At 39.8% G+C, this 19212-nt stretch overlaps 1 protein-coding gene across 1 annotated transcript in view; it reads left to right on the plus strand.

Moving 5' to 3' along the window:
* Positions 1–19212, plus strand: part of LOC107116288 (FAS-associated factor 1-like) — a 166324-nt gene that overhangs the window by 60648 nt on the left and 86464 nt on the right. Inside the window, exons 5-6 of the mRNA XM_015418188.1 lie at positions 6682–6773; positions 7910–8001. Of these exons, the coding sequence (XP_015273674.1) occupies positions 6682–6773; positions 7910–8001 (184 nt within the window). The remainder of the gene's footprint in view (positions 1–6681; positions 6774–7909; positions 8002–19212) is intronic.

Below are 19212 nucleotides of genomic sequence, written 5' to 3' on the forward strand. Positions count from 1 at the left end.
AAGCTCGGCTGCCAACTCTGTAACGGCCTCTTTTATTGTCCTAATTTCAGCTTTTATCTGTTCCTAAGAAGTTGTCACAATATTTTGGAATGCAGAGAGTTGCTCAGAAAGTTCTTTTATAGTCTTGGCCATTACTCTCACTATCTTCCAGTGAGTCTAATAAGAGCTGTGAGTTTGGCCTGGGCGTTGCCTCATTAAAATAATAATAAACAATTGCTATCTTACCCTCTGAAATCTCAAAGAGGAATTCCTGTGTTATCCAGAAGTTCATACATCAATTTCTTCTTTTAGTTGAAGGCGGACTAATTACATTCTTTTTGAGCTTTTAAGATAATAATTCTAAGGAGGGGTCGGGCAAGCTGCCGGCTTCCTCAGCGTATGCGTACAACTCCTTTTACCTTCAATCTTTCCCCAGCATCAGGGTCTTCTCCAGTGAGTGCTCCCTTCTCATTTGGTGGCCAAATTATCTGAGCTTCAGCTTCAGTATCTGGCCTTCCAGGAAACAGTCAGGGTTGATTTCTTTTAGGATTGACTGATTTGATCTCCTTGCAGTCCAAGGGACTCTCAAGAGTCTTCTCCAGCACCATAATTCGAAAACATTTATTCTTTGGCACTTGGCCTTCCTTATGGTTCAACTCTCGCAGCCATACATTACTACTGGGAGTATCATTGCTTTGACCGTATGGACTTTTGTTGGCAGGGTGATGTCTACTTTTTATTATGCTGTCTAGGTTTGCCATAGCTTTCCTCCCAAGGAGCAGGCTGCCGTCACCATCTGCAGTGATCTTGGATCCCATGTGAATTCTGTCACTGCTTCCATGATTTCCACTTCTATTTGCCAAGGAATGATGGGGTTGGATGCCATGCTTAGTTTTTTTGATGTTGAGTTTCAAGCCAACTTTTGCACTCTCCTCTTTTACCCTGAGCAAGAGGCTCTTTAGGTCCTTTTCACTTTCTGCTATTAGAGTGGTATTGTCTGCATATCTGAGGTTGTTGATTTCCCCCTGGAAATCTTAGTTCCAGCCGGCATTTGGCATGATGTACTCTGTATATAAATTAAATAAGCAGGGTCACAATATACATCCTTGTCATACTCCTTTTCCTATGCTAAACCAATCAGTTGTTCCATATCTGGTTCTGTCGCTCTTGACCCTTATATAGGTTTCTCAGGAGACATGTGAGGTGGTCTGAAACTCCCATCTCTTTAAGGACTTGCCATAGTTTGTTGTGATCCACACAATCAAAGGCTTTAGCATAGTCAATGAAGCAGAAGTAGATGTTTTTCTGGTACTCCCTTGCTTTCTCCATAATCCAGTGAATGTTGGCAATTTAATCTCTAGTTCCTCTGCCTCTTTGAAACCCAGCTTGTACTTCTGGCAGTTCTCTATCCACGTACTGCTGAAGCCTAGCTTGCAAACCTTGCTAGCATGTGAAATGAGTGCAATTAAGTAATCTTTTAACCTCCCCTTAGCAATGGTCACTAGGTTCACTAACTGACTAGTCTATAAAAATACATGGTATCACTTTATAATCAACATGTTTTCTCCATAAAACACAGCATATATACACAAGACAAAGATAATAGCAACATTCCATCTTGAAATTATGCTTCCAGCTATTTTCTCTTGTTTCTTCATAGGATGGAAGCATGCATAAGCATGACTGGCAAAGTCTGTGGTGCTATGACAGCCTGTGGAACAGGTTGGGGAGGGGAGCTTTATGTAACTGAGTGCATGTATCTGTAGACCAAATGCAGGAAAGCTTCAATGGCTTACAAACATATTCCCTTTAAAAATACATATCCAATTAAGAAATAATAGGAAAAAGTATAGTCAACTTTTGTCCCACATCTGTGAAGGTGTAACAGTTGTTTCTTACCATGTTTTAATATGTAATAGCTTATCAGAGAGTGACACCTAGTGGTACACATAATTTATTTGCAGAGCATGTATTTGTTGATCTCCCCCCCCCCCATACACTTGCTTTTCTACTGTGCTATGCCTCAATTAGTTGCTTGCAGTTTGGGAGAATACTACTAATATATTTGTTAGCTCTGCTTGCTCATTATAATTCTACATCAGACTTGCACAGTTGTGTTTGACAAAATGATGTGCAATCTATATCATCATCATTGGAACCAGCTATGATTCCATTACTTTAGAAGCTTAGATATATCCCAGGAAAATCTTAAAACAGTTTTCATAACATAAATAAAGCATGTAATGTTCTGACAGACATTTTTAGTCCAGAGGAACCAGAAGAATAGATTTTGTTGGTTAAAGGTAATCTGGATTTGTGAATACAAAAGAAGCAAAAGGCGGTTGGCAAAGCATAGTAGTCTTTCTTTATATTTGGATGCAGAAGCGGACTGATTTCAGATACCATGGAGAAACTGTAAGGAAGGTCTTTAGACCCTTAAATTTGTTCAGAGTTGTAAGTAACCATGATTGCTTGCATCATTAAATTCATTAGTACCTTCTGAATTTTCATTAGCCCAGTTCAGGTGATACTTTCCCTCACCTTTTCCTTATACATGAGTGACATCATTTTTTCTGTTCTCTGCTTCATGATTATAATATTTGAATATGGTACACAAATTAACAATCGAGGGCCTAGTTTGTATATTCTGATTCAAGATCTCGGGGGGAGAACCTTCCACATGATTTGATCCTAGATTTTGTGCATCTGCAGGCTATTCAAATGTTACTCCCATAGCCAGATGTCCAGTGGCTATGGTTGCCAGCTCTGGGTGGTAAAATTCCTGGAGATTCTGGGAGTGGAGCCTGGGGAGGGGAGAGACCTCAGTGGAGTATAATATCATAGAGTCCACCTTCCAGAGTAGCCATTTTCTCCAGGGGAACTGATCTCTTTTACCTGGATACCAGTTGTAATTATCTCCAGCCACCATCTGGAAACTGGCAGCCCTACCAGTGGTGTTGGAGATGGGGCAGATGGGATGCACAGGAGAAAGATGGAATATATCCTGGGATGTCCTGGAAAAAAGCAGATATATAACTATTTTAAATAAATGTATTGGATGAATGCATCTAGAAGACATGATCTTGCTCCTCTGCTTGCTGCATTCAGACAACATGGTAATCCATGGCTTCTGTATAGTATGTTTTAGTTTACCAGAAGTAAGTAAAAAACTGGTTTGCCGATTCTCCACCTCTCAGCTGGTAGCACGTCTTGCCTGTTCTGCATTATCAGTATTCAGGTTGCTGCAAGAGGCACTGCTTATCAGCAAAGTAGTATGTGAATTTGGATGGCATGATTCGTGCAAACTGTGGTTAAAAACCAACTAAATGGGTGTTTTTGGACTGTTTGCATTCAGATGTTGTTACTAACAGTGATGATAATCCCAATGTTTCAGTGAGGTGAAGGTAAGGGGGACATTGTCTGAAAAAGACCATTGTTTTGTTATTATATATTGCCCATAGTATTCAGGACTGTATTGTAATTGTACATATTTACACAATGGCTTAGATCTCCCTAAAATTTCACAGATGGAACAATTTCCATCTGCAGAAAAGTGATTTCCCATCTCCTTCCCTCTGCAGGTAAAAATGTCTCCTGAAATCTATGTATTTCCAAGATATGCATGTTGCCTTTCTGCCCTCACAAGGGCCACAAAGGTGGCTAACAAATTAAAACACACGTGATAAAATAACATTTTAAAACCATTAAAATCAATTACTGAAATCAGAAATGCTGCTTTTGTGAGATGTGGTGCCTCAGGAATAGCATTGAGAGGAGACAGTGCTGCAGGAGGGGTTAACTGGTGAAAATAGCTCCCCTTGCATGCATGGAAGTTTTAGGTGGGATCCAACCCATTCTTATTAATTTTAGGACATGTTTATAGTAGCCAGTTTGATAGCTGAACCTTGGAGGATATTTGTTCACATATTGAATTTTATTGTACCTGGAGATTCCTGGCTGTGTGCTATCTTTCTCCCCACCCCTAAAAAAATTGGGTTATCAGGGTGACTCACTATTAAAAAAGTGATGTGTGTCACTGGGGATAAAAGAGGAAAATTCCTGACACAGAGACATTTTGAACAGACTGTTTGGAACCAGGAAAACTAATCTTCAGGATTTTGGGTGAAAGCACCTACTTCAGATTCATCCATAATGAGCTACTATAGTAAAGAACAAAATTTTAAAAACGTTTAAGTGAATTTACAGCAATGATTATTAAAATCTTTGTTTACATTGTTGCACTTAACAGCATTCTGGACCCCTCCCATCTGTGACTCAATCGCACCATCCTTGCAACCAATAATACATTCAAGAATACATTCTGGCTACTTCTAGCTTCTTTATAAGCATGCCTGTCGGACATACATGTTTGCAAATATATATTTGACACCTTCACAGTTTACCTTTAAGTATATACCTTTTAAAAAGTGACTATCAGAGGTGGTTAACTGCTTCAAGTTTTGTTTGTAAGATTTTCAGTTTTCATTGCTATTGTAGCGAACGTCCACGAGGTGGAGCTATGAGACACCTCCAATGAATAAAGATGTAGTTTTAATTTTCATCAGGATCTTGCAGGACATCTCCATAATGCCACAAGAGCAATAAATATTCAGGATTTAATCATGATACATTTGCTGTTTGGACAAAATTTTGTCTCATGGATAGAATTGCACAATGAGTGGCTTGCTTGAAAAACAAAATAACCCTGTCTGGGGATGCTTGGATTTAAAGGAAAGATTTTGGACCATAGAAGAAATAGAAAGGTAAAAGAGAAAGTTAAGCCTTAAGCAGCTGACAGTTTCCAAGGAATTTTGCAAGATGAGAAAATGTTGAGCCTTGTTAACTGCAATAGCAAGAAATAATGAGAAATTGACTGATCAGTGATACAGAGGGGGCAGAGCTTGGTGAAGGAAATTGGGGCTTGCACAGGTGAGGTGCTCTATTCAGTTCTACCATCCTGAGCTTAGATTTTTTTTTTTTTGTATGAAAATTTGTAGGCCTTTTTCTCCAGGCTTCAAAGTGGGTAACAGCAACAAAGATAAAACAAAAATAATTTTTTAAAAATGTGTTGTATTATACAAAATAGTGGCAAAATAACTGGCCAGTAAGCTTAAATGGGAAAAAAGTTTTTACCCCTTTTCAGGAAGCTAAAGATGCAGCCAGGCTTTAAAAATTGAAGACAGAACCTTGAATTTGGCCTAGAAACATGGTTAGCCAGTGCAGTTGAGTAAGGATTACTAATTAATATCATACAAGAGCCTGGCTGTGGCCTTTTGTACCTATTTATTTATTTATTTAGATATACAGGGTTGCCAAGTCTGACGTTGCGCCGCAGTGGGGGACTCCCGGCTTGCTGCTGGAGCGTATGCATCGCACGCACGCCATCCGGAAGTGACGTGATGCCGCCGGGCACGCTGGGGGCGGGGCCACGGCCATCCGAGGGAAAACCATGGAGTTTTCCCTCGGATAACTGTGGCCCTGCCCCCGGCGTGGTCGCGTCACTTCCGGGTGACGCGCATGTCGGGGTGGGGCTCCCCCGGGGCCCGATCCGCCGGCGGCGGGGAACGGGCCTCTGGGGCGGGGGTTTCCCCGCCCCCTGGGGGGTCTTGGCAAGCCTAGATATGTATACTCCATTTTTCTCCCCAATGAGGATCCAAAGTGACAATATCATTGTCCTTAGCTGCCCCATGTGAGAGGTTAGGCGGAGAGAGGGTGACTGACCCTAAGGTCACCTAGCAAACTTTGATGGCAAAGTGTGGATTTTAACCTGGGCCCTGGGCCTCTGATCTTCCAATAACACTCTAATATTACACCATGTTGGCAACCAACGAAAGTTTCCAAATTCCCATCAAGAGTCTGGAAAGAGCATTTTCTGGTGCAACAGTTCTCAAATGGCAGGCAGCACTGGTCTAAACAGGGTGGTCTGAGGTAGCCTCTTGCTATCCTAATAATATAGTACCTGAATGTAGAATTCCTATGAATTTTTCTGGGGCCTATTTTTTAACCACCTTGCTTTATAAATACCAGAATTGTCCCTGACAGCTGTTGGTCAGAGCAGATATACTGGTTGGGAAACAAAAACACATTCCTAGGTCATTTAGATTAATAATTAATATTTGCATCCAAGTATTATCCGTATCTCACAATTGAAACAAAACCCTTTAGTTTGTTGTGTGTTGTTTTGAGTTTGTTGGCTTGCATCCAAAGCCTTTCCTTCCTCCCTTCTTTGCCCTTCAGAAAATTGTTCTTGAGGTTGGGGCACTCTCAGGAATGGAGTAGGATGTGATACAGGGGTTGCAGCGGGAAGGTGGAGGCACACAAAAATAGCCTTGGATACAAGCCACTGCATTGACTTTACAAGAGTTTGGAAAAAACAGTCCTTTTTTTAAAAAAAGAGATGGGTCACCATTTGTCTCATTTGAGATTTTTACCTTTTCTTCCACTGAGTGAAATTAATATTCAACCGCCCCAGTATATTAGTGTTTAATGTATAGAAGATGAGTTTTGCTTCAAGTTTTGTGTCTTGACTAAAGTATTTAAAAGTACTAATGTTGAAGAGATGTCTAAAATACAGCAAGAGTAGTAAATGTCTGGTCCTCCAAGACCAAATATTTTGTTTTGCTGCTGAGGTAATTATGGCCATCAGCTTGTAAAAAAGATTGCAGAGGAATATTAACACTGATAATATGTTTTTGTTTGCAGGAGAAATCAAACACATTTTAGAAAATGAGCTTCAAATTCCTGCATCAAAAATGCTGCTCAAGGGCTGGAAAACTGGAGATGTAGATGACAGTGTAAGTTCTTGTATTCACTGCAGAATCTTGTATACCATGTTCTGGTGATATGGAGGCAACATTTGAAACCTGGGTGGTGATGGTGCATCTGTTCTTACAGTTGACATGCAATCAATATCCATAAAACATGACTGTAGATACATAATGTAAAAATAATACAAATGTGCAATCCAATTGGTATTATTATTAATTCAGTATAAGAGAACACATAAACGCATGAAGCTGCCTTATACTGAATTATCCAAAAGTGTATTTTGAATACAGATGTATAAGCAAGGTCCCGATATGGAGCTGTGCCTAATTGGAAGATTTTGATTGGGACCTTGCTTATACATGTGTATTCATTGTATGTTAATGAAGGCTTACCTGATGAAGGAATAGATCTGAAACGCTGATTATTGTTTGTTTCCACTTGGAACGGACCTCATTTACTACAAGCTACAGTATATAGATGTTTGGACTTTAGTTCAAGGACGTGTGATATTAATATAAACAAAAAAAATTATCTGTGAGCTTTTTCTATTTATGAAGGAAGTCTGCTATTTTTGAGAAATGCTTATTGTGAGTTTGAGTCTGTCACCACCCACTTTTGGATAATTATTCCTTATTATGTTTGTGATTCTACAATAATATATATGAGTTTGGCATTATTATAGACTTTGCTTTCCACATAATTATCGTTGCATTTATTTAGCGTGCTTTGACTTCAGATTTGTTTGTGATTTCTTTGCTCTTTTCTCTGTAGCCTCCCTCCCTTCTACTAGATGGTTTATCACTGGCATTGCGCAAGCATGTGGCTGAGCTCTGAGCTTCCCAGTTTAGAGCAGTATTTTGTATTATTGTTACCTGTGTGTTTTTTTATTTTATTTTTTTATTTATTTAAGCATTTTTACCCCGCCCTCCCCGCAAGCGGGCTCAGGGCGGCTTCCAGAGGGCTACTGCTGCCTTTTTTTTTTTTTTTTGCTTCAGAGTTTAAATAATATACTTTATTGGAACAATAGAAGAAATTTTTCAGTATATGATATGTTATTAAGTATATTACTCCATATTTAATTGTAATAAACCAAACTAGTTTCATAACAGAATCCATCATGGAGATGTTTGTAAATTCCAAGTATATGTTTTTCTCTTGACAGACTGTTCTAAAAACTCTACACTTGCCAAAGAACAACAGCCTATATGTTCTAACACCTGATTTGCCACCACCATCTTCATCAACATTGTCTGGGTAAGAATCTTTATGCAATATACATGTGAGCATAATAGCATATTTCTAAGCAGGGTAACTACTAAATCATACATCTTTTCTCTTCTTTAGGTACTTTTAAATACATTTTTCTCTCTTTTTTCCTTAGGCCTAGTGTCTTTGTATAATAACCATTTAGGACAGTTATTCTGCCATCATATAAATGTAGCACCTTATAAATTATTTTATGCTTTTAATTTGTTTTACTGTTTTAATGTTTTATGATGCCCGTGGGCTTGTAAGCCACCCTGAGCCTGCATCGGCGGGGAGGGTGGGATATAAATCAAATAACTTTTCTACTTGTATTCTTAGAAGACTATTATTTAATTAACGTTTAAACTCTTAGAAGACTATTATTTAATTAACTTTTAAACTCTTCCTCTTGGCATCCTGTATACAACTATCTACCAGACGTGGTAGAGGGGAGATTTTGTTCTCCTCTCCTCTGGCAGGCCCTCACTCCACATTGTACAGGGCTGGTGACCAGGTGATCACTGGTGACTTGGGGCTGAAAATGTACAGGCCAATGCTGATCACCTAGCTGGTGGGGTATTGCAGCCTCCCACTGCTTCCAACTCACTCCCCCCTCCATCCCTTTCAGTCCCCTTGCTTAACCAGCCACTCACCTAACCTACCTCCACTCAGCTGTCCTTTACAGTCCCATGATTTCCATTTTCCCACTTTCCTATCTGCACTCCTCCTTTCTTCCTTTACTTATGTTTTTTGATTGTCTGTGTCATTTGGCGGTGCTGTAGCTGTGCTCTGCAGAGTCTCACAATACAAGAACTTGTGGGCACTCCATGAAATTGCTGAGCGGTCGGGTTAGAACGGATAAAAGGAAGTACTTCTTCACCCAAAGAGTGATTAACACTTGGAATTCACTGCCACAGGAAGTGGTGGTGGCTACAAGCATGAACGGCTTCAAAAGGGAATTAGATAAGCATATGGAGCAGAGGTCCATCAGTGGCTATTAGCCACAAGGTATAGATAGGGACTCTGGGGCAAGTGATGCTCTGTTTTCTTGGTGCTTGGGGGGGTCAACAGTGGGAGGGCTTCTAATGTCCTGGCCCCACTGGTGGACCTCCTGATGGCACTGGTATTTCTGGCCACTGTGTGATACAGAGTGTTGGACTGGATGAGCCTTTGGCCTGATCCAACATTGGCATCTCTTATGTTCTTATGTTCTTTCTTTTCCCTCAGCTAGGGAATTATTTTGGATTCAGTTGATACCCTGTCAGATTATTTAAATTAAATAGCTTGTTTCCAAGAGCTGAGTTTTTCTAATACCTATGAACAGGTATCATATGTCACCATAGATTCTATTCAGACATAACAAACTATTGGAGACTGCAGACATCCTAGTTTGTAATGAAATACAGTTTGAACTGTGGTCTCTCATTATGTCTGAATGTACTAATAGAGAAACACAGCATTGCTTTTAGTTGTCATCCACCTTGAGTCTCAGTGAGAAAAGTTCACTATAAATTAATTCAATAAACTGTCCTCCAGGAAGTATGACCTCATTTGGCGTTCAGAACCTAAAGCATTAAATATGGGCAATATATGTTCATGCAAAGAGAAATGTTCTCTGTAAACCAGGAATGCAGTACAATATTCACAAGAGCAACCAACGTGCATCGGGTTTTAAGCGTGTTTCATTGAGTCTTCTTCAGAGTTACAAAGTCAACTTCAAGGAGAATATTAGTTGGAAACCATGCTTATTAAATCTTTATATAGCAGCCACTGTCATGATTCACTATATCAACAGGCATATCGGCTTTCTTAAACTTTTCATCTCAAGTGTAGAGGTTTTGCCAATGTGATATCTAGGTATTGGAACAGCAGATATTTACTAGAAAAATCTCACTGACAGTAAGATTTAGAGTATTTTATTCCATACTTTTTAATGAGACAGTTTAAAAATCTCAAAGTTTAAAGATGTGAGATTAAAGCAAACAAACAGAAGCCTGTCTCATTTTTCATACTAGCAAGATCTTCTGACTGATTGCTGTTTGAGACTAATCTGTCGCCTGCTCCATTAGCTACAACAAACATTACATTTACATACTGATTTCATTTTTTTAGTGTAAATAAACTGTCATTATAGTAAATTTGGATGTCTGTTGACAAGAGCTTGTATAAATCTGTATGTTTGCAATGGAAATGTTAATAATTATGCATCATGCTATTTTGTTAAAATTTAGATATTTGGAAAAAATGAATAGATATGATGAATAAATCCCCCCCTGTATTTCATAGGAAACCTTTGAAGAGCTTAACTAAAACAATGGAGACTACAATTCTAAAATGATTATATTTTTTCAAGATAAATTTGCATGTGAAAATAAAAGCAAGTTGGGGTCGCTACTGGATGTTGATCCCAGCCATAGAAACTGTTCCCATCTGTAGAAACTGGAGAGATTCTCCACTGTATAGCAGAAGCATTGGGATTGCCATTGAAATATTAAGTATAAAACACTTGAAAATACAGTTTGGCTTTCTGTTAGAGCTGCATATCAAATGATAGTTTCCCCAGAATTAATATCCCACAATGATAAGAGGTAGAAGAAGTCCCAATACATCTGTATAGAGTCTGTAATTCTGAATCGAAGACAACTCTGTTGGTGATCTACAGTAAAATAATCCATTCTGTGACCCAACAGCTAAAATTCAGGTCAAATTAAATTTTTTATTATGCACTAGAGCCGTGCTAAATAAAATGGAAGCAAAATGTGTTTGTATAAAAATTACTGTATTTAGTTCTAAGATATGGGGAAAACTGTGAACACTCTAGGGCAGTGATGGCGAACCTTTTAGAGACCGAGTGCCCAAACTGCGTCCCAAACCCCACTTATTTATCGCAAAGTGCCAACACGGCAATTTAACCTGAATACTGAGGTTTTACTTTAGAAAAAACAACTCATACATTAACTTAAGATGATCCAAACAAGGTAAGGAAAGCAATCCCAAATGCTTTCATTTACTTAAAATTATTTGGCAGAGAATTCGACACTTTAATGATGGTCTGGGCCTGGCTGGGGCGATGGCATGTGTTCCCACAGAGAGGGCTCTGAGTGCCACCTTTGGCACCTGTGCCATAGGTTCGCCACCACTGCTCTAGGGGGATGAAAATCCCATATCCATGTTGCCCCCAATTTCTTTCCTCTTTCTAGGCCCTCATCGCCTCTTTTGCCACCCTACCTTCTTCTGTTTCCATTTTTTCTACCCAGCCTTCCAACTCACAGTATCTGTTGATGTTTAAAAAAATGTATATTTTTTATTTAAAAAAAAAACAGGATAATAACGTAAGGGGGGTACAAACAGAAATAATGGGGGCTATATTGAATTAAATAACAAATCATATTTATTACAAATTACTATGCTTACAAGATATATGGAACAGAGAAACATTTCTCCCCAACATCCCTTTCATTAAAATTTTAAATACATTTTCCACAACATACCATAATTCTTTCTTCAAACAATTTGGATTTCAAATTTCATAACTGATCTAATTAACAACTATATAACTAATTGTATTGTTAATTATCAATTAATGTCATCATTAATATATATTCTGTATTACATATTTCAGTTACTACGCACTAACTATACTTTTTAATATACCAAAATTTAAAGGAAAATCTGGTATATTCACAATGAAAAATAAAAGACACTTTGTTCAAAATCCAATTCCTTATACATTTATATTCAACACTTATTCTCCTTTCTCCCCCTTCATTATACTTTATATACCTTTCATTACTTTTTTTTTTGGCCCCCTGAAGGGGATTTTTTAAATTGTAATTCTATAAACTACAAAGAAAATTGGGATAGGGAATCTAATATCTACAGGAGAAAGGAAAGTTAACCACTAAAAACCCAAGTAGTGAAGATCATTACATAAGCTTATACAATATTAATCTATTCTATTAATATCAGGGCTCTAGTCGGGGGGGAGCTCTCAGGTACGGAGCTCCGGAAGAGAACCTCTAGGGGGCGGGGCGGTCACGTGGTGAAGCCCCGCCCCCTTCTTTACCCCGCCCTCTGCTTCGATCCTCATTCCGTTTGGGAATGAGGATGAAGCAGGAGGGTAAGTAGCCGGGCCTTCTGACACACTTCCGGTGATGTCAGGGGGTGTGGCCTTCTGTCACTTCCGGTGATGTCAGGGGGCGTGACATATGCAAATAAGTTATGCTAATGAGTTATGCTAATGAGCTCCGGCAGCTCTTTTTCTACAACAAGACCCCTGATTAATATTACAATAAACTTGAAATCTAGCCACTATTCCCCAAAACCTGATAACAATTACTGATTAAGACAATCACAAAAGCATCAATTTTTTAAAAAAGATACAGCTTCTTGAAAGTGGAATTCAGAGTTCCTCAGCATCTCATTTCTTGGCATTTCTTTTCCTCAAATCATAGTCTCTTTTGGGGGCCAGAGCCCCCATGTCCGACTCAGAGTCCTCTTCAGTAATTGAAGAAGTGTCTTCACTGCTTTCTTTATCTTGGTCGTCTTCTCTGGACCTTCCCAGTTGCTGCTTCAAAAACTCATTGGCTTTCTTAACAGAGTCAATTCTTTCTTTTTTATTATTTATTCTGAAGAGTAGGTCTTTGGGGATCAACCATTTGTACTGTATGTTGTTTATTTGTAAAAACAAAGCCAAGTCTTTTAATTTCTTCCTCTTCTTTTTGATTTCAAATGGAATGTCTTTTAGAATCCAGATGGTATTTCCATTGATTTTCAGGGGTGTTCCTGTTGTTGCTTTCAAGATTTGATCCCTCACATGTCTTTTTGAGAATCTAACCACTATTTCTCCAGGCAGATTATTTTTCTTAATATATTCCGAATATGATCTGTAGATCACATCCATTTCGCTTTGAAGATATTCCGTTTTCAAATCTGCAACTGGTGCGATTAGATCAGCTAGCACTTGTTTTAGATTCTCTCCTTTTGTCTCAGGAACCCCCTGGAATCTCAGGATAAAACTTGCTTTTTCCTTTTGTAATTGCAACAGCTGAGATTCATCAGAAATTCTTTTCTTTTCAGACTCCTGTACACACTTCTTCACCTTTTTAGATCTGGCATTAACATCCTTCAGTGTTTCTGCTGTTTGCTCTGATGATTTTTTAGTTTCATTTAGTTCCAGTTGTTGTGCAGTGAAGTTCTGGTTCAAAGTAGTCAGTTGCAGATTGATGTTAGTCATCTGGTCCAGCAGAGGGTGCAAAGAGTCAGCTAATAGCCGTGAAAGCTCGCTGGTAACTTCCGGTCGTGGGCTTCTACATCCAGGAGGAGGCTTTAACTGCAATGGTTTCTCTTTATCGCCTCTCCGCCCCGCCATTTTTGAGGATTATTTACTTTTAAGAAAGTTCGCCAAAGTCTCTATTTTCGACTAAAATGCCTTACTGTGCCTTTGTGTATGTCTTAAATCAGTTCTATGGCTTTTACATCCAGCGTCCTCTTTTTAAAATGCACTGTTTGGATTTCGCATCTGGGAGTCCCCCCCCCATGCTCGCTTACAACAGAGGGGCTTTCTCGCCAAAGTTCGGTGTTCTGCTTTCAACTCAACTCACAGTTCATCGTTGGTCTTACGACCTGCTTAAGGTATGTGTAAATTGCCCGATCTTCACGCACTTGTCCCGGTTAGTGACTGTTTTGCCATGCGGCCGCACAGCGGTAGGAACTTTGGGGTGCAGGGAAGCCTCAATTCCCTGGCATCGAGCCGGTTGAAGAGGCAATCCCTCAAAAGCCCCCTGGCTAGGAGCCCTATTTTGAAGGACTCTGGGGGGTAGTGAACAGTCGCCCCCCCTCCTAACCACTGGTGTTCAGATCGCACCGCTGGGAGCTCACCAGGGTTGCATCAGCCATCGTGCCGCCAAAACCCGGAAGTCTACTTTTCATTGCTTTTATACACAATTTTTAAGCTCTTTCTCATTCTTACATAATCTCTCCTCAGATTTTGAAATTGAGCTTTCTCAAATAAGTTGTTAATTTTGCCATTACTGCATAATCAGCGAGTTTATTTTCCCATCCTTCTAAGCTGGGACAGGCATTTCATTTCCATTTTGCAGCGTAGATTATTCTGGCCACTGTCACCATATGTTTAGATATTTCTTCTGAAACTTTTTGTAATTTTGTAGGTAGTATTCCTAATAGCATAATCTTAGCTCCATGGGGCATCTAAATTTTAGTATATTTTGCATTTTTCCATTTATTTCCTTCCTTTTTTTTTTTTTTTTTGCTTTTTTACAAGTCCACCATGTATGGTAAAAAAAGCCCATCTATGTCTTGACACTTTCCAGCATTTTCCTTTATAATTTTTATCTGTTTTCTCAATATCCTTTGGAGTAATAGATTATCTGAAGAACATTTTGTACCAGTTTTCTGTTAACGCCTGACTGGCTGTGAATTTAATTTCTTTTTCCCGAAGCTGTACCCATTGGTGCATAGGTATTTGCTCTCTGAAATTCTGCATCCATTTAATCATGTATTTTTTTCACATGTTCTTCTTCTGTATCTGACTGAATTACTAACTTATATATCCATCATAATAAATGATCTTTTTGTTTTGTTCAAACAGTCATCCCTATTAAAACGCCACCTTCTGTGTTAATCGTCTTCTTTGAGAGCCAGTTTGGTGTAGTGGTTAAGTGCACGGACTCTAATCTGGGAGAACCGGGTTTGATTCCCCACTCCTCCACTTGCACCTGGCTGGTTGACCTTGGGCAAGCCGTACTTCTGATAAGAGCTGTTCTTATTATTTATTTATTTATTGCATTTTTACCCCGCCCTCCCTGCGAACGGGCTCCGGGTGGCTTACACAGGGGCACAAGCCCATACATAAAACAGTATAAAACAGTAAAAACTATTAAATCACGACAAAACAAATAAAGTGCTCCGTACAAACAAGATGGTCTCTGAAGATGGTATCGATCATTTCATTAGGGTGAAATTGTCCTGTCAATGGTCCAAGCCAGTCCAGCAGCATCAGTGCCATGCAAAATTGTGGCAGTTCTTCCGGGGACCGCTCCCAACCCTGCTGTTTTAGTGGTGATAGTAGTAGAAGTGGCGGCCCCTATATAAGTGTATATATAAGGCCCCTATATAAGAAGTGGCAGCCCCTATATAAGTAGTAGAAGTGGCGGCCCCTATTTGAAAAAGAGCAGTATCTGTCAAGAGTTCTCTCAGCCCCACCTACCTCACAGGGTGTCTGTTGTGGGGAGGGGAAGGGAATGGAGTTTATAAGCTGCTCTGAGACACCTTTGGGTAGTGAAGGGCGGGGTATAAATCTTCTCTTCTTCTAGTCTTGACATTGATTGATAGTATAATAATCATTGAATAATGATAATATAATAACCACTGAATGTTAATTCCTTCATCTCTTATATCTTGCCAGGATTTGTTTTCCCCCTGCCAAATGTTAAAAAACCACTATTGTTTCTCATATTCTTATCATGATATGCCTCTATGGGGACATGAGCGGAAAATTTGGAGGACTCAATCAATTCCAGTATTTAAACCATATTCTCAAAAGTCCATCTCTAATTATATGACTCCTTTCTTATATAGTATTTGTTTTGGTCGATTACCCATAAATAGTTATGCAGACCTTCATCTAGGTCTGCTGATTTGAGTTTTACTATTCTTTGTCTTAGATTTTTTATCCAGTCCACAATCCAGACCAGATCTGCCACATGGTAAAATAGTTTTATATTTGGAACTGCTAGCCCTCCTCTCATTTTCTCATCTTGTAATATTTTAAAACTTATTCTTATTATTTGCCACTCTCTCATTGTTCTTTCTTCTATGTATATGGCTATCATTTGAAATAAAAAATTAATTTTGGCAGTGCATTCATTTTGATTGCAGAAATTCTTCCCAGCCACAAGAGTTTTATTTTTTCTATCTGGACAAATCTACTTGTATCTGTTTCCAAGTCTTCTGAACATAAGAACATAAAAACATAAGAGTTGCCAATGTTGGATCAGACCAAAGGCCCATCCAGTCCAACACTCTGTATCACACAGTGGCCAGAAATACCAGTGCCATCAAGAGGTTTTTAAAAGCATATCAAACTTTATAAAAGTCCATCTTAACTGGCAATTTATATACATAGATTAAGAACATGAAAGAAGCCATGTTGGATCAAGCTAATGGCCCATCCAATCCAACACTCTGTATCACACAGTGGCCAGAAATACCAGTGCCATCAGGAGGTCCAGCAGTGGGGCCAGGACATTAGAAGCCCTCCCACTGTTGACCCCCCCCCAAGCACCAAGAATACAGAGTATCACTGCCCCAGACATAGTGTTCCATCTATGCCTTGTGGCTAATAGCCACTGATTGACCTCTGCTTCATATGTTTATGCAATCCCCTCTTGATGCTGTCTATGCCACCACTTCCTGAGGCAGTAAATTCCACGTGTTAATTACTTTTTGGGTGAAGAAGTACTTCCTTTTGTCTGTTCTAAACCTACTGCTCATTAATTTCATTGAGTGCCTATGTTCTTGTATTGTGAGAAAGGGAGAAAAGTATTTCTTTCTCTACCTTAAGAACATAAGAACATAAGAGACGCCAATGTTGGGTCAGGCCAAAGGCCCATCCAGTCCAACACTCTGTGTCACACAGTGGCCAGAAATACCAGTGCCATCAGGAGGTCCAGCAGTGGGGCCAGGACATTAGAAGCCCTCCCACTGTTGACCCCCCCCCAAGCACCAAGAAGACAGAGCATCACTTGCCCCAGAGCCCCTAGCTATACCTTGTGGCTAATAGCCACTGATGGACCTCTGCTCCATATGCTTATCTAATTCCCTTTTGAAGCCGTCCATGCTTGTAGCACCCACCACTTCCTGTGGCAGTGAATTCCATGTGTTAATCACTCTTTGGGTGAAGAAGTACTTCCTTTTATCCGTTCTAACCCGACCGCTCTGCAGTTTCATGGAGTGCCCACGAGTTCTTGTATTGTGAGAAAGGGAGAAAAGTAGCTCTTTCTCTACCTGCTCTTTCCCATGCATAATCTTATAAACCTCGATCATGTCACCCCTCAGTCGTCTTTTCTCCAAGTTAAAGAGCCCTAAGCGCTTTAACCTTTCCTCATAGGGAAAGTGTTCCAACCCTTTTATCATTCGAGTTGCCCTTTTCTGCACTTTTTCCAAAGCTATAATATCCTTTTTAAGGTGTGGTGCCCAGAACTGCACACAGTATTCCAAATGAGGTCGCACCATTGATTTATATAGGGGCATTATTATATTGGCTGATCTGTTTTCAATACCCTTCCTAATAATCCCCAGCATAGCATTGGCCTTCTTTATTGCAGTCACACACTGTCTCGACATTTTCAGTGAGTTATCCACTACAACTCCAAGATCTCTCTCTTGCTCAGTCTCTGCCAGTTCAGACCCCATCAATGTGTATTTATATTTAGGATTTTTGGCTCCAATGTGCATCACCTTGCACTTGGCCACATTGAACCCCATTTGCCATGTTGACGCCCACTCGCCCATCCTTGACAGATCCCCTTGGAGTGCCTCACAATCCTCACTGGTTTTCACCACCCCGAACAACTTTGTATCATCCGCAAATTTAGCCACTTCACTGCTTACTCCCATCTCCAAATCATTAATGAACAAGTTAAAAAGCAGTGGACCAAGTACTGATCCCTGCGGTACCCCACTGCTTACCACCCTCCACTGAGAAAATTGCCCACCTACACTCACTCTCTGTTTTCTATGAACTAGCCAGTTTTTGATCCATAAAAGGACTTGTCCTTCTATCCCATGATTTTTGAGCTTACTTAGGAGCCTTTGATGAGGAACTTTATCAAAAGCTTTCTGGAAGTCAAGGTAAATAATATCTATTGGATCCCCCTTGTCCACATGTTTGTTCACCCCCTCAAAGAACACTAACAGGTTAGTGAGACAAGATCTTCCCTTACAGAAACCGTGCTGAGTCTGCCTCAATAGGTTTTGTTCATCTATGTGCCTACTAATTCTTTCCTTAATAATGGTTTCCACCAATTTACCCGGTATCGACGTCAGACTGACTGGCCTGTAATTTCCCGGATCTCCTCTGGAACCCTTTTTAAAGATGGGAGTGACATTAGCTACCTTCCAATCCTCAGGAATGGAGGCAGATTTTAAGGAAAGATTACATATCTTTGTCAGGAGATCTACAAGTTCACATTTGAGTTCTTTCAGAACTCTCGGATGTATGCCATCTGGGCCTGGTGATTTTTCAGTTTTTAAGTTGTCTATCAGTTTTAGGACCTCCTCTCTCATCACCTCAATCTGACTCAGGTCTTCCAACACCCCTCCTGAAATCAGTGGTTCTGGAGTGGGCAAGCACTTCTCATCTTCCACAGTGAAGACGGAGGCAAAAAATGCATTTAGCTTCTCAGCCATTTCCCTATCATCCTTCAATACTCCTTTTACCCCTTGGTCGTCCAAGGGCCCCACTGCCTCCCTGGCTGGTTTCCTGTTTCTAATGTATTTGAAGAAAGTTTTATTGTTGGTTTTTACGTTTTTTGCTATATGCTCCTCATATTCCCTTTTTGCCTGCCTGACCTCAGACTTGCATTTTATTTGCCATAGCCTGTGTTCCGTTTTATCAGCCTCACTGTGACTAGCTTTCCACTGCTTAAAGGAATTCTTTTTACTTTTTACAGCCTCCATTACTCTGTTTGTTAACCATGCAGGCTTTTTCCTATACCTGTTTGTGCCTTTCCTAACCTGCGGAATATATATTTTTTGAGCTTCTAGGATCGTAGTTTTAAATAGATCCCAAGCTTCCCCAATTGTTTTGACCCTTTCTACTTTTCCTTTCAGTTTCCTCCCCACGTGTCCCCTCATATCAGAGAAATTACCCCTTTTAAAGTTAAAAATGGTTGTGTGAGTCTTTTTGGCCAATTCTCTATTTGTACAAATGATGAACTCAACAACATTATGATCACTGTTTCCAAGCGGTGCAATCACTTTTACATCTCTCACCAGGTCTTGAGTGTTACTTAGGACCAAATCAAGGATCGCCTCTCCCCTGGTAGGTTCCGTGACCATCTGCTCCATAGCACAGTCATTTAGAGTGTCTAGAAACTCAATCTCTTTTTCCCGACTAGAACACATATTGACCCAATCAATGTGTGGGTAGTTAAAATCACCTATTATTACACAGTGTTTTTGTCTAGTTGCTATCTT

Source organism: Gekko japonicus, unplaced genomic scaffold (genome assembly GCF_001447785.1).
Source record: "Gekko japonicus isolate JY-2015 unplaced genomic scaffold, Gekko_japonicus_V1.1 scaffold2329, whole genome shotgun sequence".
Classification (NCBI taxonomy): domain Eukaryota; kingdom Metazoa; phylum Chordata; class Lepidosauria; order Squamata; family Gekkonidae; genus Gekko; species Gekko japonicus.